Source organism: Herpailurus yagouaroundi, unplaced genomic scaffold, assembly GCF_014898765.1.
Source record: "Herpailurus yagouaroundi ecotype Mexico unplaced genomic scaffold, PumYag 199, whole genome shotgun sequence".
Lineage (NCBI taxonomy): Eukaryota > Metazoa > Chordata > Mammalia > Carnivora > Felidae > Herpailurus > Herpailurus yagouaroundi.
Window position 1 is genome coordinate 16,790,390 of NW_024412430.1, and position 24,123 is coordinate 16,814,512.

General features: G+C 39.4%; 1 protein-coding gene and 1 long non-coding RNA gene across 3 annotated transcripts in view; one reads left to right on the forward strand and one right to left on the reverse strand.

Moving 5' to 3' along the window:
• The window catches only part of LOC121013714 (uncharacterized), a 126,490-nt gene that overhangs the window by 37,444 nt on the left and 64,923 nt on the right, over nucleotides 1-24,123 (forward strand). The window contains exon 1 of one of the 2 annotated variants that reach the window (XR_005782871.1): nucleotides 11,210-11,316. The exons of the other annotated variant lie outside the window; for it this stretch is intronic. This is a non-coding gene — a long non-coding RNA (uncharacterized LOC121013714). Of the gene's footprint in view, nucleotides 1-11,209; nucleotides 11,317-24,123 lie in introns of those variants that run through there. 2 annotated transcript variants of the gene reach the window in all.
• RLN1 (relaxin 1) lies at nucleotides 9,775-15,375 on the reverse strand. The gene is made up of 2 exons (XM_040449493.1): nucleotides 15,021-15,375; nucleotides 9,775-10,214 (listed from the first exon to the last, which is right to left on the reverse strand). The coding sequence occupies exons 1-2, from the start codon at nucleotides 15,226-15,228 to the stop codon at nucleotides 9,877-9,879; spliced, it is 546 nt and encodes a 181-aa protein (XP_040305427.1). The 5' UTR covers nucleotides 15,229-15,375; the 3' UTR covers nucleotides 9,775-9,876.

Sequence of the window (24,123 nt, forward strand, 5' to 3'; positions counted from 1 at the left end):
GAGAAGAAAGTATATTCTGTTGCTTTGGGATGCAGAGTTCTAAATATATCTGTCAAGTCCATCTGATCCAATGTCTCATTCAGGGCCCTTGTTTCTTTATTGACCGTGTGTCTAGATGATCTATCCATTTCTGTAAGTGGGGTGTTAAAGTCCCCTGCAGTTACCACATTCTTATCAATAAGGTTGCTTATGTTTATGAGTAATTGTTTTATGTATTTGGGCGCTCCGGTATTCGGCGCATAGACATTTATAATTGTTAGCTCTTCCTGATGGATAGACCCTGTCACTATTATATAATGTCCTTCTTCATCTCTTGTTACAGCCTTTAATTTAAAGTCTAGTTTGTCTGATAGAAGTATGGCTACTCCAGCTTTCTTTTGGCTTCCAGTAGCATGATAAATAGTTCTCCATCCCCTCACTCTCAATCTAAAGGTGTCCTCAGGTCTAAAATGAGTCTCTTGTAGACAGCAAATAGATGGGTCTTGTTTTTTTATCCATTCTGATACCCTCTGTCTTTTGGTTGGCGCATTTAATCCATTTACATTCAGTGTTATTATAGAAAGATATGGGTCATTGTGATGTCTGTATGTTTTATGCTTGTAGTGATGTCTCTGGTACTTTGTCTCACAGGGTCCCCCTTAGGATCTCTTGTAGGGCTGGTTTAGTGGTGACAAACTCCTTCAGTTTTTGTTTGTTTGGGAAGACCTTTATCTCACCTTCTATTCTAAATGACAGACTTGCTGGATAAAGGATTCTCGGCTGCATATTTTTTCTGTCTAGCACACTGAAAATCTCGTGCCAATTCTTTCTGGCCTGCCAAGTTTCAAAAGAGAGATCAGTCACGAGTCTTATAGGTCTCCCTTTATATGTGAGGGCACGTTTACCCCTTGCTGCTTTCAGAATTTTCTCTTTATCCTTGTATTTTGCCAGTTTCACTATGATATGTCGTGCATAAGATCGATTCAAGTTATGTCTGAAGGGAGTTCTCTGTGCCTCTTGGATTTCAATGCCTTTTTCCTTCCCCAGTTCAGGGAAGTTCTCAGCTATTATTTCTTCAAGTACCCCTTCAGCACCTTTCCCTCTCTCTTCCTCCTCTGGGATACCAATTATGCGTATATTATTTCTTTTTAGTGTATCACTTAGTTCTCTAATTTTCCCCTCATACTCCTGGATTTTTTTATCTCTCTTTTTCTCAGCTTCCTCTTTTTCCATAACTTTATCTTCTAGTTCACCTATTCTCTCTTCTGCCTCTTCAATCCGAGCCGTGGTGGTTTCCATTTTGTTATGCATTTCGTTTAAAGCGTTTTTCAGCTCCTCGTGACTGTTCCTTAGTCCCTTGATCTCTGTAGCAAGAGATTCTCTGCTGTCAGCTATACTGTTTTCAAGCCCAGCGATTAATTTTATGACTATTATTCTAAATTCACTTTCTGTGATATTATTTAAATCCTTTTTGATCAGCTCATTAGCTGTTGTTATTTCCTGGAGATTCTTCTGAGGGGAATTCTTCCGCTTGGTCATTTTGGATAGTCCCTGGCGTGGGGAGGACCTGCAGGGCACTTCCCCTGTGCTGTGGTGTATAACTGGAGTTGGTGGGCGGAGCCGCAGTCAGACCTGATGTCTGCCCCCAGCCCACCGCTGGGGCCACAGTCAGACTGGTGTGTGCCTTCTCTTCCCCTCTCCTAGGGGCGGGATTCACTGTGGGGTGGGGTGGCCTGTCTGGGCTACTTGCACACTGCCAGGCTTGTGATGCTGGGGATCTGGCGTCTTAGCTGGGGTGGGTAGGCAAGGTGCACAGGGGCAGGAGGGGCAGGCTTAGCTTGCTTCTCCTTAGGTGATCCACTTCAGGAGGGGCCCTGTGGCAGCAGGAGGGAGTCAGATCCGCTGCCGGAGGTTTGGCTCCGCAGAAGCGCAGAGTTGGGTGTTTGCGCGGAGTGAGCAAGTTCCCTGGCAGGAACTGGTTCTCTTTGGGATTTTGGCTGGGGGATGGGCGGGGAAGATGGCGCTGGCGAGCGCCTTTGTTCCCCACCAAACTGAGCTCTGTCGTCCGGGGGCTCAGCAGCTCTCCTTCCCTTTGTCCTCCAGCCTTCCCGCTTTCTGAGCAGAGCTGTTAACTTATGACCTCCCAGCCGCTAAGTCGCGCTTGCTGTCGGAACACAGTCCGTCAGGCCCCTCCGCTTTTTGCAAGCCAGACTCGGGGGCTCTGCTTGGCCGGCGAGCCGCCCCTCCGCCCCGGCTCCCGTCCGCCAGTCCTTGGAGCGCGCACCGCCTCGCCGCCCTTCCTACCCTCTTCCGTGGGCCTCTCGTCTGCTCTTGGCTCCGGCGACTCCGTTCTGCTAATCCTCTGGTGGTTTTCTGGGTTATTTAGGCAGGTGTAGGTGGAATCTAAGTGATCAGCAGGACGCGCGGTGAGCCCACCGTCCTCCAACGCCGCCATCTTCCCATTCTTTTTGATCATCTGTTGCATTTCTATACACCAGTAATGAAGCAACAGAAAGAGAAATTAAAACAATCTCAGTTACCTAGGAGTAAACCTAATCAAAGAGGTGAAAGATCTGTACTCTGAAAACTATAAAACCCTGGTGAAAGAAATGGAAGATGACACAAAGAAATGGAAAGACATTCCATGCTCATGGATTGGAAGAACAAATATTGTTAAAATGTCTATACTAACCAAAGCAATCTACACATTTAATGTTAAAATGTTTATACTACCCAAAGCAATCAACACATTTAATGTGATCCCTGTCAAAATACTACCAGTGTTTTTCACAGAGCTAGAGCAAACAATCCTAAAATGTGTATGGAACCACCAAAGAGCCTGAATAGCCAAAGCAGTCTTGAAAAAGAAAAGCAAAGTTGTAGGCATCAAACTTTTGAACTTCAAGCTATATTACAAAGCTCTAGTAATCAAAACAGCAGGTACTGGTACAAAAATAGACATATAGATCAGTAGAACAGAATAGAAAACCCAGAAATGAAACCACAACTAAATGGTCAGTTAAAATTTGACAAAACAGGAAAGGATATCCAATGGGAAAAGGACAGTCTCTTCAACAAATGGTGTTGAGAAAAAGGGACAGCAACATGCAAAAGAAAGAAACTGGACCACTTTCTTACACACGAAAATAGATTCAAAATGAATTAAAGACCTAAATGTGAGACCTGAAACCATAAAAATCCTAGAAGAGAACACAGGCAGTAACCTCTTGGACATCAACCATAGCAACTTTTTTTCTAGATATATCTTCTGAGGCAAGTGAAGTAAAAGCAAAAATAAACTGTTGGGACTAACATCAGAATAAAAAAACTTCTGCTCAGTGAAGGAAAGAGTCAACAAAACTAAAAGGCAACCTATTGAATGGAGAAGATATTTGCAAATTACTTACATAATAAAGGGTTAGTATCCAAAATCTGTAAAGAATTTATAAAACTCAACATCCAAAAACCAAATAATTCAATTAAGAAATGGGCAGAAGACATGAATATACATGTATTCCAATGAAGATGTCCAGAAGGCCAACAGACACATGAAAAGATGCTCAAAATCATTCATCATCAGGGAAATGCAGTTTAAAACTACAATGACAAATTACCTCACAGCTATCAGAATGGCTAAAATCAACAACACAGAAAAACAATGGATGTTGGTGAGGATGTGGAGGAAAAGGAACACTCATGCACTGTTGGTGAGAATGCAAGCTTGTACAGCCACTGTGGAAAACAGTATGGAGGTTCCTCGAAGAGTTAAAAATAAAATAACCTATGATGCATGAGTCTCATTACTGGGTATTCACCCAAGGAATACAAAAACACTAATTCAGAAGGATATATGCACTCCTTAATATACATTCATACATACAGTGGAATATTATTCAGCCATAAAAAAGAATGAAAATTTGCCATTTACAATGACATGGATGGAGCTAGAGAATATATTGCTAAGTGAAATAAGTAAGTCATAGAAAGAGAAATACCATATCATTTCACTCATATGTGCAATTTTAAAAACAACCAACAGGGAAAAAAGAGAGGGAGAGAAATCAAGAAATATGCTCTTAATTATAGAGAACACACTGATGGTTACCAGAGGGGAGGGTGGTGGGGGGATGGGCTAAATAGGTGATGGGGATTAAAGAATGCACTTGTGATGAGCAGCAGGTGATCTATGGCATTGTTGAATCACTATATTGTGTACCTGAAACTAACATAACCTTGTATGTTAACTAACTGGAATTAAAATAAAAATTAAAAGAAAAGAAGAAACTGCTGATCTTAATACAAGATGTTAATAATAGAGGAAACTGTTTCTGTGAGTGAGAGGGGTAAATGGGAACTCTGTACTTTTTGCTACATTTTTTTGTAAACGGAAAACTTCTTTAGAAAATAATGTTGAGGCAGAAAGTTAAGATGGTGGAGGAGTAGGAGGACTGGGATTTTCTTTGTACCTCAAACATGGCTGTATTGAGGTCAGATCACTTGGAACACTCAGGAAATCGATCTGCACAGTGACAAAGGATCTCCACAGTTGGAGGGAGACAGATTGGCAGGATCGAGGCACATGTATGTGAATTTGTCTCTGTGGAGAGACAAAAGAGAGAGAGCAGTTGTGAAAGTGCGACATCAAGTGAGCACAAGAGGAAAACCTCTCTGGACCATGGATTGGGGAACAAGAAATACAGAGAGTGCCAGTTTATTATTCGCAAACAGCCTTAGGAGCTGAAACTTGGAGGTTGGGAAGTGCAGGGCTTTCTCTGGAGCAAAGCCGGAGCCTTGGCGCCTGCTCCTGGGGAGGAGGGAGCCAGTCTGGAGTATATAGAGTACAGTAGTGATCACAGGGGCACATTGGAAGAGAATAGTCCCCTTCCTGGAGTACTTTGGGAAGAGGGTTTATTGCCTCCCCCAGGACAAAAGACACTGCAGGTGCCAGCCAAAGGCCTTTTATCTGCAGGGCAGAGGGGCTCTACTCTAGAACAGGGGAGAGGAGCTACACCAAGCTGGGTTTTGAATCCCAACCAAGCGCCTAAAAGGCGTGGGAGAACTGTGGAGCAGGGCAAGCTGACCGCCCGGGTTTTCTGTAGGGGCTGCCTAAACAGTGTGGGTTGAGATACCCCATATAGAGTGGAGAGATGCCATTTTCCCCCCAACGCCAACGTGGTGGTACTTCAGAGAGCAGCAGACCCCAGCAGAGGCAGGACACACACACACCCAACCCACCCCTTCGTGCCTGGCAACTGCTTATCAACTGGAGCAAGACTGACTGACCCAACACAGCTGGCCTCTCCTCCAGAACAGCACAGTCAGGGGGCCCAGGCAACAACAGACAGCTGGTTTTTCTTTTTTTTTTCCTTTCTTCCCTCTTCTTTTTTTCTTTTGGGATCAGGCTCATAGTTTCTGGTTTATTTTTAGTGTCTCTCTCTCTGTCTCTCTCTCTCTCTGTATGTGTGTGTGTATATATGTGTGTATATATATATATATATATGTCAATATTATATGTATTATTATATATTGTATGTAATATATAGTATATGTCATATATACTATTATATTTGATCAATATATATGTTGGTCAATATATAATGGGTGTGTGTGTATATATATATAAATGTATATATATACACACATATATATATATATAAATTTTTTTGGCAAGTCATTTTTGTTCTATTTTTTTTCTATCTTTTCTCTTTCTTATTCTTTATTTTCCTTTCTCTTTCTCTGGACTTAGACTTACGGTTTTTTGATTCTCTGGCTCCCCTTTCATTTTTCACTTTTTATGGGATCAAGCTGGCCCCACTGCCTTTCCTTTTTTTTCCCCAACAAATTGCTTCAACAAATTGAAGTGCATCTGGTTGAAGGTCCAAACACTAAACCACGATGAGCAAGGAGGAACTCTGCAGAGGACTGGTCAGTGGGATAGAGCAGCCAAAATGCAACACAGAGTGCATGAGATGTACCAAAAAAAAACACTTCCTGAAGTGCGAGGCTTTGGACAGCGTATGACCCCTTTTTAATATATTAACTTATATATTTAATATATTAATATATATATTAGTATGTGTCACTTTCAAGTGTGGGAGGCATAACAGGTTTTAAAACACACAAAGACTGAAACCTAGCCAAAATGACAAAATGGAGGAATTCTCCACAAAAGAAAGTTCAGGAAAAAATCACAGCCAGAGAATTGTTCAAAACAGATATAAATAATATATCTAAACAAGAATTTACAATAACATAAAACTAATAGCTGGGCTTGAAAAAAGCATAGAAGACACCAGAGAAGCTCTTGCTGCAAAGATCAAAGACCTAGAACTAGAACTAATATAAAAATGCTATAACTGAGATGCAAAATAAACTAGATACAGTGACAATGAGGATGGAAGAAGCATAGGAGAAAATAGGTGAAATAGAAGATAAAATTATGGAAAATAATGAAGCTGAAAAATAGAGGAAAAGGAATTTACTAGATCATGAAGGGAGAATTAGAGAACTAAGTGATTCCATGAAACAAAAAAATACCCATATCATAGGAGTCCCAGAAAAAGAAGAGTGAAAGGGAAAGAAGGTTTATTTGAACAAATTATAGCTGAGAGCTTCCCTAATCTGGGGAAGGAAGTAGGTATCCAAGTCCAAGAGGCACAGAGAACTCCCTTTAAAATCAACAAAGACCGGTCAACACCACAACTGAAACTGAGAAAATACAAAGATAAAGAGAGAATTCTGAAAGCAGGTAGGGAAAAAAGGTCCTTAACCTACAATGGTAGACACATAAGGTTAGTAGCAGACCTGTCCACTGAAACTTGGCAGGCCACAAGGGAGTGTCAGGAAATATTCAATGTGCTGAATAGGAAAAATATGCATCCAAGAATCCTTTTTCCAGCAAGACTCTCATTCAGAATAGAAGGAGAGATAAAGACTTTCCCAGACAAACAAAAACTAAAGAAGTTTGTGACCACTCAACCAGCCCTGCAAGAGATCCTAAGGGGAACTCTGTGAGTGGAAAGCACTAAAGACTGCAAAGGACCAGAGAACATCACAAAGAACATGAAACCTACAGATAACACAATGGCACTAAATCCATATCTTTGAGTAATCACTCTGAATGTAAATTGACTAAACGCCCCAATCAAAATACATAGGGTATCAGAATGGATAAAAAACAAAAACAAAACCAAGATCCATTTATATGCTGCCGACAAAAGACTCATTTTAGACCTGAAGACACCTGCAAATTGAAAGTGAGAGGACTGAGAAGCATCTATCATGCTAATGGATGTCAAGAGAAAGCTGGAGTAGCCATATTTTTATCAGACAAACTAGTCTTTAAAACAAAGACTGTAACAATAAATAAGGAAGGGCATTATATAATTAAAGGGTCTATCCATGAAGAAGAGCTAACAATTGTAAATGTTTATGCCCCCATTGTGGAAGAACCCAGATATATAAATCAGTTAATTACAAATATAAGGAAAACTTACTGATAATAAGACAGTAATCGTAGGAGACTTTAATACTCCACTTATAACAATGGACAGATCCTCTAAGCAGAAAATCAATAAGGAAACAATGGCTCTGAATGACACATTGTACCACATGGACTTAACAGATATATTCAGAACATTTCACCCTAACGCAGCAGAATACACATTCTTCTCGAGTGCACATGGAACATTCTCTAAAATAGATCACACACTGGGTCACAAAACAGCCCTTGATAAGTATGAAAGTATTGAGATCATACCATGCATATTTTCAGATCACAATGCTATGAAACTTGAAATTAACCACAAGAAAAAATTTGGAATGCCCCCAAATACATGTAGGTTAAAGAACATCCTACTAAAGAATGAATGGGTTAACCAAGAAATTAAAGAAAAATTAAAAAAATACCTGGAAGCAAATGAAAATGCAAACAGGACAGTCCAAACACTTTGGGATGCAGCGTTGGCAGTCCTAAGAAGAAAATACATTGCATTTCAGGCCTGTCTCAAGAAGCAAGAAAGTTCCCAAATACACAATCTAACCTAAAGGAGCTAGAAAAGGAGCAACAAATAAAGCCCAAAGCCAGCAGAAGAAGGGAAATAATAAAGATTAGTGTGGAAAAAAATGATACAGAATCCAAAAAAACAAAGCAGATCAATAAATGTAAGAGCTGTTTTTTTGAAAGAATAAAAAAAAATTGACAAACCCCTACCCAGACTTCTCAAAAGGAAAAGAGAGAGGACCCAAACAGATAAAATCATGAATGAAAAAAGGAGAGATCAGAACCAACACCATAGAAATACAATTATTAGAGAATACTATGAAAAAACTTTCATGTGAGAAATAAATTAAGCATACAACCATTAGTTTTGCATGAGAGTTTTAGGAGGGCTTTGGGAACACAAGAATTAGATATCTTGAAGATGTTAACTGATTATTTGAATGTATATAGTAGCTGGTTCACTATAGACTGTACCACTTAAAGTGTGGTCATATCATTAGAGGTAGTGAATGCAGATTCTGAAACCAGGAACCCTGCCTCGAGGGCTTTTATGGAGGTACATATCAGGGATGCAGGCCAGGACAGGGTCTTGGGAGATACCTTCTGTATATAAGAATGCCTCTTCATGTGTTGGGGCTGTAAATTTCCTGGGTACTGCCGTTGTTCTCCTTTGAAGGACTTCCCATTTCAGATAGCGTTCTTCCTGGCTTTGTCCAAGATGGCTTATAGCCTCTGAGGTTCTGCAGCTGTTTATGAAGTTTTACAAGGTGGCCTTGGTTAGGACTTAATAAACCTTAAAGGCCTCATTATGGTGAACCATTATGGAGATTTAAAATTTGGGAGAAATTTTTAAATTCTGTTTACAGATATTTGATAGAGATTAACTTGCTATTTAAGTGTACTTTTCTATAAATGCTACCTAAAACTGTATGTGTGTGTAAGTCAAAGGAACTGGCTAAATACTAAGATATTTGTTAACTTACTATTCTAACAAGTTTTCATATCATTTCACAGTTATTTTGTTATAGAAATGGCTTGTAAATTCTCAGTGAACAGAAAGCTTGTTCCCTTGTTAAACAGTTCTGCTGTAATATATGACACTCAGTTGTTCACTCTCTTCCATATATCTGTTCATTTTTCTTCTTAAAAAATAATTTACTTTTAATGTCTTAGATGTTAACATTAGAAGAACCCTAGTTTGAAAAATCCAACTAAATTAAATGGATTTAGTATCCAATCTGATTGTTTCCAATTAATAGTTCAAGAAGACACAAACATCTTTTAGAACCTATAAGAAAAGTCCAACTTTTGTGACTCTGTATATCTGATTTGAGTTTAAAATCACTAAAAACATTTTGGTCCTTTTTGTGTACCTGGTGTTAGGCACTGTATAAGTTATTTTTTATTTTTATTTCTTTTGCTATTAAAATAATTTGTTTAATATTAAGTAGTGAAATAACATTTGGGTATTAGGTCTAGAGGAGAAAGAGTGGGTGACAGATTATAATTTATCAAATACAAATTTTAAAAATAGGCTTATTCTTATTCACTAATGCAAAGCATAAGTTTTTGCTAAGTTATCTATTAAAAATTTTTAAGTTATTATATATGTTTAAAATGATAAAGATTATGTCATTTTAAGTTAACAGTATTAAAAAGGCAATAACCCAATTTAATTACCATTAATTTAAAAGGCAAAAATATTTTTTGGAATAAAAAGTTATTATTAACACAAACTATAACAATTCAAGGAATATTTTGTTACACACCAAATGAAAAACCCAAACACAAAATAATGATTTCTCATATTTTAATAATCAGTGGGGTGACAGAACCATCAGTGAATGTGTCAGGAATACATGTGAACACTGGATGAAATACACAATACTTTCATCTCAGCATAAATCAGCAAGCTCTTTCCTGGTACAACCTACGTTACAACACCTGTCACTGTATCTTATATAGTCTGATCTCTTTATTCGAGAATGTGCATCTAACCTTGATCTTCCTAATTGTGAAAGACTTTGGTCTTCAGCTTCATTTTGTCTACCAAGAATACTTTTCTCCACTTCTTCCAAGTTAAGATTAGAATCCTTCAATGAAGGTTGTAGTTCTCTGAATGATGGCTCCCTCTCAGACAGTGTTGCCTTCAGCTCTTGTGGCAAATCAGGAATGTATTCCAACATCCCATTCAAGGCTTCTGCACCACTGGTGATGGAGGAGGACACGATTTCTAAATTAAAAAAAAAAAAAAAAAAAAGGAGGGGGTAGAGAAAAATACTCAAGGAACATCAGGAAAAAAAAATAAAATTTTGCAGAGACATGAAAGAAAGTATTGTCTTAATAGAATTAAACATCAAAACAGAGTTAACAAGTATCCTGATTAAACAATTTAGCGGATTATAGTTGGGCGGCTTAAATTACTACAGCATTACTAAGATTCTGCTTTACTCCACAGACTTCGTGTCTGTCTTTCTTCATGTCCCCTTAATGCTTTCATCATAGTCTTTGACTCCCTCTGACATTTCTGAAGTCATCTTGGTCATCGAAAACACTCAGTTTGACTCCAGATTAATTTTTCTTACCTGACTAATTTTCTTCTGTTACTAACTTCTGACTTAATTCTAACTTAATCCTCTCAAACATTCCATGGTGGCAGATTACTGCCTCAGGATAAAGGTAAAAAGGCAGAATTTTCAGCTCCTCTGATCTAAAAGGAGATATCGGTCTCTGACATCCCTCATACATCTATTTAACAATTTCTTTTCTCCAGAGTATTTACTCCAAATCAGTAGTATTTTACATTTACTAGAGAAATGGGCTAAAAGAACAGTGACCAAAATACCAGTGACTTTAAGAAGAGATTGGTATCTGTTGTGCTGTGTGTACTAACTAATGTACTTTGTATGACTTTTGTTCCAGTGTTGTGGATCACACAAGTTCTGCATGTTAAGGGAGTCTGATCTTAAACACATCCCAGGATGGGCAAATAAGAAGGTTGGAACTTGGACTGGGAACCTGCAGGAACTAGCTGATGTCTTCCTTTTTTTTATTTTTATTTTTTGAAAATGTTTATTTATTTTTGAGAGAGAGCACGCGAGCGAGCAAGTGGAGGAGGGGCAGAGAGAGAGGGAGACACAGAATCCGAAGCAGGCTCCAGGCTCCGAGCGGTCAGCACAGAGCCCGACACGGGGCTCAAACTCATGAACTGTGAGATCATGACCTGAGCCGAAGTCGGACACTTAACCGACTGAGCCACCCAGGAGCCCCTGGTATCTTTCTTCTTAGATCAGTTGAACCTGCATTGACTGTTTCCATGTCTCTGGCACTGCCAGGTAAGAGATATAATAAAAAGGAAACATATTTCCTGCTCTCAAAAAACTCTCGGTCATGTAGACTCTCTCCTAACCTTACCTATTCCATTTACACAATTTTGAGAGTTTTAGCACCAGAAACATTAGAGACACAGATGAAGTTTAAATTATAGTATAAACCTGTATCAGTTCTTGCTGTTCTTCATGGACAGCCAACTGTCCTTTTCAGCTTACTAATAAAGTGTGGCTCTTGAAACAGTGGAAACAATGAAGCCAAGATATATAAATCTAAACAATGGACTGTAGATTTCTGGGTAACCATTGATGACTATTGATCAGAGGAAATCACACCCCCTCACCCAGGCAGGCATGAATGCTCTGGGGCTGGCCCCTTTCCTGTGAGTTCTATAGCAAGGGTCTCCATGCTCTCCTTTCAGCCAGTAACAAACTTCAATAGTTGGGAGTTTTCAAGTGAAAGAAAACAAACTCTAGTATTTTATCTTTCCTTCTAATGCTCATTTTCATTCATGTTCTAAACCTGACAGATGAGAATTTGTACCATTTTTTTGGTAGTCAGAAGTTTTTGCATTTTCCTTCAGTAAGATACCCCAAGTTTAATTCAATCTCCCCATAAAACTATCCTTGCTCAAACTTAAACCGTCTCTAGTTGGGGCCTTATTGAATGCAGAGAAAAACTAATAGTAACTTTAGTAACTTTCCATATACTTAATGCCAGTTAATGAATTAGGCAAAACAATTCTAGTTTCTGTTGTGTTTATTCATAGGCTGTGTTTTTTGGCATTCTTTTTCACATCTTGACTATTGTGAGCAATGCATGTGGGAGTGGTAATATCTCTTCAAAATTTGGATTTCATTTGTTTTAGATGAATATGCTTAAGTGGAGTTGCTGGATCATATGGGAATTCTTTTGTGTTGTTGTTTTTTGAGGCATCTCCCCAGTGTTTCCCACAGGGCTTGCACCATTTTGCTTTGGTTTCCCACCAGCAGTATACAAAGGTACTAGTGTTTCCACATCCTCAACAATTCTTGTCTTTTTTTTTTTTTTTTTTTGATAATAGCTATCCTGACAGCTGTGAAGTGATACCATTGTTGTTTTGATTTCCATCTCCCTGATGATAGTGACATAGAGCTTTTTTTCTTATAACTGTTGGCCCTTGTATGTCTTCTGTGCCAAAAATGTCTGTTCATGTCTTCAGTCCATTTTGTAATTGGATTATTACCTTTTTTGCTATTGAGCTGTAGGAGTTCCTTATATATGTCAGAAATTAAACCCTTCCAGATATATGATTTGCAAATACTTTCTCCTAATCCATAAACTACCTTTTTACTCTGATTATTTCCTTTGCTCTGCAGAAGCTTTTTAGTATGATGTAGTTCCACCTGTCTACTTTTGCCTGATTGCACTCTTTTATTAAAATTATTTTTTAAACTTATTTTGAAACATTTTCCAATCAACAGCTTTACCTTCTCAAGTGTAAATAAAAGATAATATTCTAATCAACCTGAATTCATATAAACATCTCTCTCTCTTTTTTTTTACTGTTTGTTTATTTTTGAGAGAGAGAGAGAGACAGAGCACAAGCAGGAGAGGGACAGAGAGAGAGGGACACAGAATCTGAAGCAGGCTCCAGGCTCTGAGCTGTCAGCACAGAGCCTGATACGGGGTTCGAACTCACAAATAGCAAGATCATGACCTGAGCCAAAGTCAGATGCCTAACCAACTGAGCCACCCAGGGGCCCTCTTAATTACTGTATTTTGGACTAAAATTACTAACATAGACCTCTTTTAGTTAAAAATATCTCTTATTTTTTAAAGGGGTGCAATGAGTGTTATTTCTGCATACACTCTGGTAAAAAAAAAATGGCTAGCTAACAATAATACAAAACAAAAACTAAACAATAGAGGTTTTATAAGCTCATGAATCACAAGTTATTTTGATTGATATGTACTTCCAAAATGATTCTTACCTAGTAATTTAAGCATTTTTCTTGATCTTCACTTGCAGGCAATATTTTGTTAATTTATTTCCAGTTAAATTATGTACTGGGTAGCAATGAAGACAGTCCTTTGAAAAAACTTTAAAATCACAATACTCTGCTACAGAAACAGAAATTTGGCCAAATAGCTATATTTAAATGTGCTCAGAAAATCGTGTTTAAGTAACAATTTGGAAACAACCTAAATGTCCACTAAGAATGGTTAAATATATATAGTAGATTTGTGACATAAAATACTATAAAAATTTTTTAAATTCACCAAGGTGGGTCTCAAACATACAACTCCAAGATAAGAGTCACATGCTCTACCCACTGAGCCAGGCAGGCGCCCATACATTTCTCATTAACAGTGCCTGTCAGTTTCTCATTTAATGTAGATGTTTTCATTTTCTAATTAAATTCACGTATTTTTTCAGAGTCTTTAGTATCTGTGTTTTTTATTTTTTTATTGTATTTATGTGTATGTTTCAGTCTTTAATATGAGCATATTATTTATTCAGAAAAAGTGAATTAACAAAGGAAACACAATGCAGTCTGGTCTTGCCGACTTTGAATGAGTAAATTTCTAAACTCAGTAGTGTAGAATATAAGCATTATGTAAAAACTTGCATTAAATAAATCAGTCTCTGACCAACAGTATAGAAAAATAAAGTAAATAGCTTTATAATCATACTTTAAATCCCATAAAAGAGAAGTAAATGTGCTTAGTGTGCACAATGATTTTACGTGAAGGTCACTTAAATATAGGATATATTATGTAGCCTATAAAATATAGTTGTGATTTATCATAAATCGCATACATGTTGTAAAACAAAACACTATTCATAATTGAGCTTGCCTTTTCTGAATTTAATATAACCCATTACACTGATTAGATGTGAAAGTTTGTATTGCTACTTAAACTTAGGTTCCATTTTATCTCTCTAAATAGTATTACTAACAAAGTTTTTTTTTGTTTGTTTGTTTAAACCATTCCAGATTTGAGCTGTACTCAGTTCTGAGTGGTCAGGTTTTCTCCTGTAGGGGATCAGGCCTTTTTCTTTCTCTTCAATCCCTTCTCTTGCAAATGAACTTCAAGGCCCATTGCAAAGAGGGTGGGAGGCTAGGCTCTCCCCTTCAATGAAATTTACAAATAAAAATAAAATTAAAAGAGATTTTCGATGGTGTGGGCCACAGTCCAGATTTTTTGCAAAGGAGGAGAGTTGTTAAGAAGACCCTTCATATTTACCACTCCAGGATCCTAGCAGTGGTCTCCGAGTTCAGTCCCATGCACTTTGGCACTCAAACCAGCGCACACGACCGTCTGCTCTGTGCCCTGCGGACTTGACTGTGGTGTCCAACCCAGGTGCGCCCCCACCTCCAGCGGGTCTTTGGGCGACAGAACCACCTCTGTGGCTCCCCCTCGTCCCCATCCCGATCATCCTGACTGCCAGGAGGTGAAGGGCACCAAGTGCCTCTCAGGAAAGGCCTCTGCTGTGCCCGATGCTTTCACTTCCTCTGGTGAGATCCCGGGTGCGACCTCACTAGAAAAGCACATTGCGAGAGAAAATTCCAAACTTTTAGGCATCGGCAACCTCGGAGTCAGGGCTAAGCGCGGGAAGCCAGCGCGGTCTGGAGCCGCCCAGCGCGGGTGCGCTTCCGAATGGTCCGGCAGCCCGACCACAGCCAATGGGAAGTGGGGAGCGGCGGGGGGCCGGAGCGCTCACCTGGGAGTGCGGCGGGTGCCTGCCGACGTTCCCTGTGTTGCTGACTGTTCTTTCCCCAGGACAATGAGCCGCAGAGCCGGATTTGTAATCGGACATACTCGCGGCCGCATGCCTTTAACACTTCCTGCTCCTGGGCTGGGATCTCTCTGGCACGTAGGCTCAGTAGCAGCCAGACTCCCAGCAGGTGGGATAAGAACAGGCGCAGCATCTTGGACCAGAAAGCTGCTGCCCTGGGCGTTTGCTTTCCGCTACAGCCTGCAGCCGCTGACGCCTACCGGTCTCTGCCTGTGTTCCAATGCTGGACTTTGGGGCTGCTTTCCTGGGCAGGTTCAACCAAGCTTTTATAACCCTTGGGTGACCACTTAGACCCGAGTCAGTGGTCCAAGCCCCACCCTTTTCCCCACCCACCTCCTTGGACTTCCCCCTTTCACTCCCCCCAAACCCCCACCCCCCATCCCACCCCACCCGCCCAACGTTCACCCTCCCTAACTTTCCTCCACTTGCCCATCTTTCTGTTCTTGGATCTTTTGAAGCTATATATATTTTTCTTTTCTTACCTTTAAAGTATTTCACATACTTTAGGTAAAGTTAGTCAAGATTTAAACTTTTCTTTTATCATAAAGTTATGCATGGCCCTTACACTAAATTATATCAAGAAAAATAAAATTGAAATAGTTCAGAGTTTTCCAGCATGACCATTTGTTGTATAACCTAATCTAAATAAGTTCATTAGAATAGTGTGTGGTATATCAGTCATTAAAAATACAATGAATGAATGGAAAAATTACTAGCAAAAGAGATATCTGATGACTTTTTTTAAAATCCTGGTTAAAAACATTAAAATTATCAATGCATCACTTTAAGTTTGTACGATATCTTAAGTTTACAGTGCACTTTCTCTACTGACTTTCCTTGACTCTTCTGGGAGATAGTCTAATTGTAACCAGTTACTTGAATATTTTAATTTCAGATTGTATTGTTTCTATATCCCTAGAGACTGGAGAACACACACACACACACACACACACACACACACACACACACAGAAACAAAAAATGCCACAATTCTAGAAAGAATATTTTGATAATATAGGTTACAGCACAGAAACCATGTCTATTTTTTTACTGTATTTTATGTTTACTGTATTTAGTGAGCTTCTAATTTAACAGTTTGAGATAATATGCTCATTAAATAATCTTTCTAGATGGACAGTAACTTTTAAGTGTAAATAGGTTCTTTTTTTCAATAATTGATTTTCTTGTGTTCATAATGTATTCAGATTACCTCAGTTCCACCAGGTAAACTAGAGACATGGAGGAAGTTAGGGTAGCTTTGGGTTAAAGTAGTAACAATCAGTTACAGATACAGCTATGGGATAGAATATTTCTCATTTCTAGATTGCTGCTAATTTCAACAGGACCCACTTGGCATTGATCAAATACTAAGCATTGTGTCATAAAACACACACACAAACACACACACACACACACACACACACACACACACACACACCAGCCCTGACCAAAGCTTTGAGATGGTCAGAGGTAGTGCTTTTACATGGGTTTTTGCTAAAACAAGCAGTTTGGGAGAGGCTTCTCAAAACTGAGGTTTGAAGGTTTTTTTGTGGGTTCACAATCATTGCAAAAAATAATCCATTTGCAAGGCTGCCCTCCAAAGTAATTGCTTGTGTAAAATGTAAATTTCTGGGGGGGAGGGTAGCTTTGGAGGGGGTGGAGTGCATTAAAAATGTAGTAGGTGACTGATACCAGCTTCCTGTGACCATCTCAGATGACCTCAAGGAACAATTAAATACAGGAAGAGCCAGAAAACCAGTTAAGCGAAGGCATGCAAGCAAAATTTTTAAACAATCAGATATGATAGAAACATGTATAAAGATGACCTAAGGGTCTTTCACATGTCTCTGTGGAAGTCAAAAAACCTTAATTGTTACAACCATAACAAATTCTACCTTGTGACTTGTCTTTGTCCTTGTGACTTGGAGAACTGCTTGCAAGCACGCACACCCTTTCTTCTTTTGCATGTAGAGTCCCCTGTATCTAATAAACTTGGGGCAGTTCCACAGAGTAATCTGAAAACCTGTATCCTTGGCTCTCATCTTCAGTAAAACAACAGATAAAAGGATTTACTAGCCTGCTTTGAGGCTGGTTTTGTTTCAGTCATCAGGGGCATTTTTACTTTATCTGTGTTGTCTTGTAGAGTCCTTGCAGTTTATCCAGTGAAAGGGCCATTCTCCCATTTTACAGGGAGAGGAAGCAAGTTGAGAGTAGTCATGTAACTTGTACAAGTTTGTCTAGCGCACATGCCAGATGGGGGCTTCCTCTACTGTTAAGAGTAACAGACAACAGTGGGATTCACAGGCTTTGTAGACATGGCTAAAAGGCATTTCTTTCATGTTGTTAAAAAACAAGAAGACCCAAAGAAACCTTTTAAAAGAGAAAAATCAAATGTATGCCATACACACATCTGGTAAGTGCTGGAGCTGGGATCCCTGCCCATGTCTTCTGGATTCCAAAGCCCCCTTTCTCTGGTTCTCCTGCAGCCAGCTCCAGTTGGAATTAATCTGCATGGTGAAGGTTAATAGATACACATGAATGCCTTTAATTGTAGGTACAAAGCGGTAAGTGGAACTATAGATCGATTCTTGAGGTTGTTGAGTTGTAGAAATGGTTTCCAGATGTCTCTTGTAGGTAACAGGGTCCATGTGACACAGTTCTGGTCAGTACAACATAAGCAAGCAGTGGAAGTTTCTGGCAAAGGCTTTGCTTTTCTGATCCAGACACTAAGCCTTTTTTTGTTCCTTTCTTGTCCTAAAGTGGACATTGAGATCCAGAGGTGCAGCGGCCATCTTGGGACCATGAGTTTCAGCAGCAGAAAGAGGAAGGCTTGCATGCTAAGCATAGCTGACCAGAAAGGGAAGAGCCTGCTACCCTCATTCACATCTAAACGGGTGATTCCCTAGGCTTAAAGCCACTGTTACAGGATCTTCTGTTATTCACAGAGAACACAATCCTAATTGATAAATATATGTGTAAGCAGAGTACTTTTTTATATGAGAAACAAATGAAGATTGCATTCATTAGTTTCTCATGAGGGTTTTAGGCACATATTAGTAGCACTTGAGATAGATATTTTAAAGACTGAAGTAATCATTTGAGTGCTTTTACAAGATGGCTTACCACAGATTATCTTTGTACCTCTTAAAAGCCAGTCATCTAATAAGAAGCAGTGACTGCAGATTCTGGGAGCAGGAGACCTGCCTCCAGGGATTTTGTGGAAGAGGTGGTAAGGGACTTGGGCCAGGGCAGTTTCTGTGGAATTGCCTTTTGTGTCTGGGACTGCATCTTTGTCCTATCAAGGCTGTAAATTTCCCGGGTGCTGCCCTTGTTCTCTGGGTTGGATCTCCGTGTCACAGAACTTTGTTCCAGGTGGCAGACAACCTCTGAGGTTCTACAGCCCCTTCTTGAATTCCCTTGCTCATGGTCTCCTGCCTGCACTCCATCCAGTTGGGATCAGCCTGTGGTTCTAAGAGAAACTCAGTTTTTTAGAGACATGAGATTCTGCTCTTTTATATTTCACCATTAATCTTTTTCTACCAGTTTTCTATCTTGTAGCAAATTCTCATTGTTTTCTCTGATGTGTCAGTAGCAAACCGTCCCCCTCATTTCCCGTGATAATAAGTAGTGCATCAGATCTGTTTTTGTATGTTTCTTCCATCATTTCATTGGGATCTGTGGAAGAAGGAGAGTAAACCTTTGTATTTTTTCAAGAGTAGTGATCAGAAATCACTGACTATGAAGTGCTGACTATGTCTCATAGACATCCTTGGAACTACTCTAGATATTTGTGCTTTTAATTCAGGTATGCTGCTTTATCAAGAAGACTGAAACAAAAACTGAAGGGAAATTAGGATCTTCAGAAAGTTCTCTTATCAGCAAAACTTTGGGAAATCTCTAAATTTTTCTAAGAGATTAGAAGAGATAAATAACTTCAATATTTTCTTATTTCTACTCAAACAACAATGTATGTGCTAAGCAAATGTTGAGAAAGAATTATGCCACTCTTTGTATACTTCATACTTCTTGTGAACAGGGACCTTAGTTTTGTTCACTGATGATACATGCTTGTCATATAGTAGACACTCACTAATAGGTCCCCAAATATGCTAGTTTTATTGATCACCATAAATATTAATATATTGGGGCAAAAAATTAAGGCCCAACATTATATGCTGCCTTGACACCTGGTGAAACGGAGAGACTTAAATGGCCTAACCACAAGTTCCCCACCACACTCTGCTCCCACAGCTTAGTCTGGCTCTCCTAGCCAAACAACTCTCCTCAAGAGAACCAGGCACAGTTCTTACACATCCCTCAGTAGTAGGTTTCATTTTCCTGCCAGCTCATGGAATTACTCAAAGAAGCCAATCACATACTCTCGTAGTAACTACAGTTTTACCTCACCCTCTTGCTACTACAAGGCCTGCCTCATATGGCCCCCGGCTGTTTACTGTGTTCTGAGTGCAGCTCGCATTCAGCCTTGTGTGGCATGCAGTGTCCTCCTACACTGAGCCGTGAGTATATGTGACTAATAAACTGACAGTCTCAGCTGTCCAGTGTTGGGTGTTGAATGTTGTATGTGGCCATCCTTGTAACTTTGGGGCAGAATTTCCTCCCTCACCAATGGGGTGAATAGGAGGTAATTAAAACATTTGGATCATGAACAAGGTGGCCCATTCATGACCAAGGACACCTAGTCCGCTTTAACTAACTCCTCTTGGCTAACTGACTGGTTCCATCATGATATGGCAAAGGCCCCCTCAGACAGAACTGCCAGTTGCTGCATGCTTGTGTTTTGGACACACTTTTTGTCTTTGTCAATATTGCCATCTCTTCCAACCCTAAAATGCTCTTGTCCCCCCGATAAGAATTGTTGTTAACTTACAGTATACCACAGCTTAACATGTTGTTGGGTTTGGCCTGTGTTTGTCTGGCAGGTGGTCTCTGAGCATCCCACCTGTAAAGGCAGAGAAAACTAACTTTAACTAATTATCTCTTGAGTCCCACTTACCAAGGGTCCAGCTACAACAGTGTGGTCACTGCATCCTGGTGACCATCACTGACACCTTAGGGGCAACCATGTGGATATTGTGACTGTGCACCCCTGGGACAGGCTCAGAGTTGGTTTTCTGTGAGTTTTGTGGAAAAGGAGGAGACCACCATCCTGGGGAGAATTCAGCATGGCACCCCAGTTGCAGGCCTGTGGCCAGGTGCTAATGAGAAAAGAAAAGGTGAAGCAGCATTTGGTACCAGCTCCTGCCAAAATACCAGAGGAGTAAGTCAACACCCTCCTAATGCAAAATCCCAAGCCAGCATTCCTGGGTTTTGCTTAGTGTTGCTGATTGCTAGCATGCCAAAGGGCTAATCTGACAATCATGGAACTTAATGGCTTCCATCTGAGCCATAGACCAAAGACCTTATTGTATGTGGACCTTGACCCTAGGGAGATTAACTGACATTCCCTGGAGGAGAAGATGGTTACCTAAGAGGGTGGCCGGCTGCTGGTCTTTTGAACTTTTCCCATAACCACTCAGAAGGTCTGCACTATGGATGATTGGATCAAGACAGAAACTAAAAGCTATGACTTTTTGCAGTTAGAAATATGAAAATTTTAAATACTGAGAACAAACTGAGGGTTGATGAGGGGTGTAGGGGAGAGGGGAAAATGGGTGATAGGCACTGAGGAGAGCACTTTTTGGGATGAGCACTGGGTGTTGTATGTAAGCGATGAATCATGGGAATCTACTCCCAAAGCCAAGAGCACACTGTGTACACAGTATGTTAGCTAACTTGACAACAAATTGTATTTTTTAGAAAATAGATGAAAAATTTTGAGAGAAATTGTACAGAGAGAGAGAGAGAGAGAGAGAGAGAGAGAGAGAGAGATGCAGAAAAGAAAGCCAATAGGTGGCTTGTGATTCACATATCCAAGAGCAGACAGCACAGCAGGACCCTTAAATACCTCTTCTGCTGCTGCTGCTTCTTATGCTATTGTCACAACAAAGATCCTGATCCTCAGGGTTACAAGGAAAGACACCTGTGGCATCCCTGTGGCACAGCAAAGGAGTTCATTTAAACTTCTTTAAACCCTATAAAGCAAACATTGCCATGGGGGTGACCACTGAGCCTGATGATACTTGAGACTTTGGGGGAAGATATTTATAAATAAGCATGGGGTAGAGAGGACACCCCCTGACACCAGATTATATTTAGTAGCCAACCAAAAAAGGGAGAGGGAGAAAGAAAGAGAAGGAAGGAAGGAATGAACAAACAAACAAATGAACCTGGCTATAGGGGAAGGGGAAGGAAAAAGAAAAAAAAAGAAAAACTGAGGCCCACAGTTAGACCCAATTGGAAGTCTAAAATTTATTAAGATGTTATAAATGGCAAAGACATAAAAGCATATTTATTGGCTCTTAAACTTCTACAGCACAGGTTCTGAATTAATTTTAACATCTTCTGAAATCTACCAATTGGTACCACATGGACATAATACTGGACTCAAATTACTGGTACACCTGGGGATCCCACTACATATTAATATGGTACCCCCTATAATCCTCAGAGGTTACTACATATGAAATGGAGAACAAATAGGTATGTCTCACTTTAACCATTGGAACTGTTGCCTTGCCTAAGTTACCCAGTTGCCCTAAAATAGATCTTAGTGAGCATAGATGCTCTGACCCAATAAATGGTAAATTAAAGTCTTGGGGCACTTGGGTGGCTCAGTCTGTTAAGCGTCCAACTTTGGCTCAGGTCATGATCTCACGGTTCAGGAGTTTGAGCCCCGCATTGGGCTCTGCACTGACAGCTCAGAGCCTAGAGCCTGCTTTGGATTCTGCGTCTCCCTGTCTCTCTACCCCTCCCCTGCTCTCTCTCTCTCTCAAAAATAAAGAAACATTAAAAGACATGCATTTTCAGTGTGATCCTCCCCATCCTTCTTTGGGATAGCATGATTTTGAAAGAAGGAAAGAAAGAATAAAAGAATGAAAGAAAGGAGGGAGGGGAGTTGAGGGGAAGGGAGGGGAGGGGAGGGGGTTTTTGGTACTTACAAACTGGCTTGATAGAATGGGACCCCATTGACTCACCTGTACATTTTTACAAACTCCTGGGCAGTTGTGTAAGACTTACCCCAGGGCACCCCTTTTCCCCATTACCCTTAATCTAGAATCTTTTCTTCATTAAGATGACTGATCCTTCAGATTAGCCAATGGTCCATGGCTCCCACTCCCAATCTGGACCTTTAATCCAGCCCAAAGTTTCCCCAGTATTTCAACACATTAGAATCACCTGGGGTCCTTTAAGAAACACTAATATTATGTTGCATGCTAAAACAATTGAATTAGTGTATCCCAGTGCGGGAACTAGGCATCAGTATTTTTAAGCTCACTAGTTGTCTCCAGTGTGCTGAATAGTTGACAAACTACCATATAGCCACTGCCCAAAAACTCTGATGAAACATTTTAGGAATAATGCTATTTAAGTTGTTACTTATGCAATCCTGAAGAAATTAATAAAGTTAGAATTCCTAAATATACCAGTCTTGAGCTTAAGTGGGTTATGCAATACTTTAAATGTATTGTAAAGAACTGTCAGTATTATAAGGATATGCTAATATGGTGGAAAACAGATATGTATGTATGCTAAGGGGAATATGTTTTCTAATTTGTCTGAGGTTCCAGCCAGTGTTTTATAGAAACACAGTAATTACTCTACTTTGATCTTTTAACAATGGAACATGTGAAAAATTAATACAAAGGTGTTCAATCATGACTATTAAGCCCAAATAATCATACTTTATTCCTTCCAACTTGATTTTCAGTGTTAACCTTGTATTTTGCAAGGACATCACACGTCACTTATATTTGAAGAGATTAACAAGTTATATTTTATATTTACTTGTATCTGGCTCAATTATACCAACCTTGAAACAGCTCAGAATAATCTTTACTAACTATTCTCGAACAATTCTCAAGCACATATTAGCATGCGAGAGAGGACATATTAAAGCTTTAGAAATACATATAATTCTGTTGATACTTAAGGAGTATTATTTTTATGGAAACAATGTTGAACAGAATTGCAAATTGCCCTTCTTATAAAGTGAGGTTTGTGAGGGTTGATGCGGGGTGGGGAGGGAGGGTGATGGGTATTGAGGAGGGCTCCTTTTGGGATGAGCACTGGGTGTTGTATGGAAACCAATTTGACAATAAGTTTCATATAAAAAAAAAAAAAGGAAAGGACAGTCCTGAAAAGGAATTTCATCCTGGCCACAAGAGTATTTGGCAAAAATATTAATATACTCTACCACATCAGTAATTATTAAAATTTTAGTTCAAGTAAAAAAAAAATAAATAAAGTGAAGTTTGTTTAATTCTACTTTTTTTCTTGGTTAATATTGACTGATAGATGTGATTCTTTTTTTTTTTTTTTTTTTTTTTGAAAAGTAAGGGTGATGCCCAAAAGCATTTGACAAAAGGAATCATTCTGAACTAAGCTGACTAGTGGAGAAGAAAACTGATGAAAAATCTAGGGCAAGTTCTATGCCTCTGTATTATTGTGAGCTCTCTTCATCTATGATTCAGTGGTTTCTAACAAGTGACTGACTAATTTTTGATGAGGGTGCTTTTCCTGCTGTTTGGTGTGTGTAGAATATCTGCTCGTTTAATTACAATGAATGAAGAGACCTTCTTCGTATCTTCTTTCTTGCTTCCAGAGAATGAGTGAATCTGACCCAGTAATCAGCTGTTTTGAATATGTAGGACCACTTCCCTAGAAGGCACAGTTTTCTCTGAAAACCCTGTTTTCCTGCTTTCAGGTTTTCTTGTCTATAGGTCCAGATAACTCAGAAAATTCTGGATTTTCTACAGCCCTGATTTCAGTTTTATTCTTTTTAATAAATATCATTTGTTTAATGCATAACTAAATGTTATTTGAATTGTTATTCCTTTTTTTAATTAAGTGTCATCTAAATGCACCTATCAAATATAGCCCCCGACCAAATCACTTTCTCTAGTTTTATT

What these genes read in the sequence shown, in the direction of transcription:
- RLN1 (XM_040449493.1), bottom strand. Translation starts at nt 15,228, where the DNA reads ATGCTGCGCCTGTTCTTATCCCACCTGCTGGGAGTCTGGCTGCTACTG. An exon ending in GGCACCCGCCGCACTCCCAG is followed by an intron (nt 10,215 to 15,020) that starts GTGAGCGCTCCG and finishes TTTTTAATTTAG; the next exon opens with AAATCGTGTCCTCCTCCATC.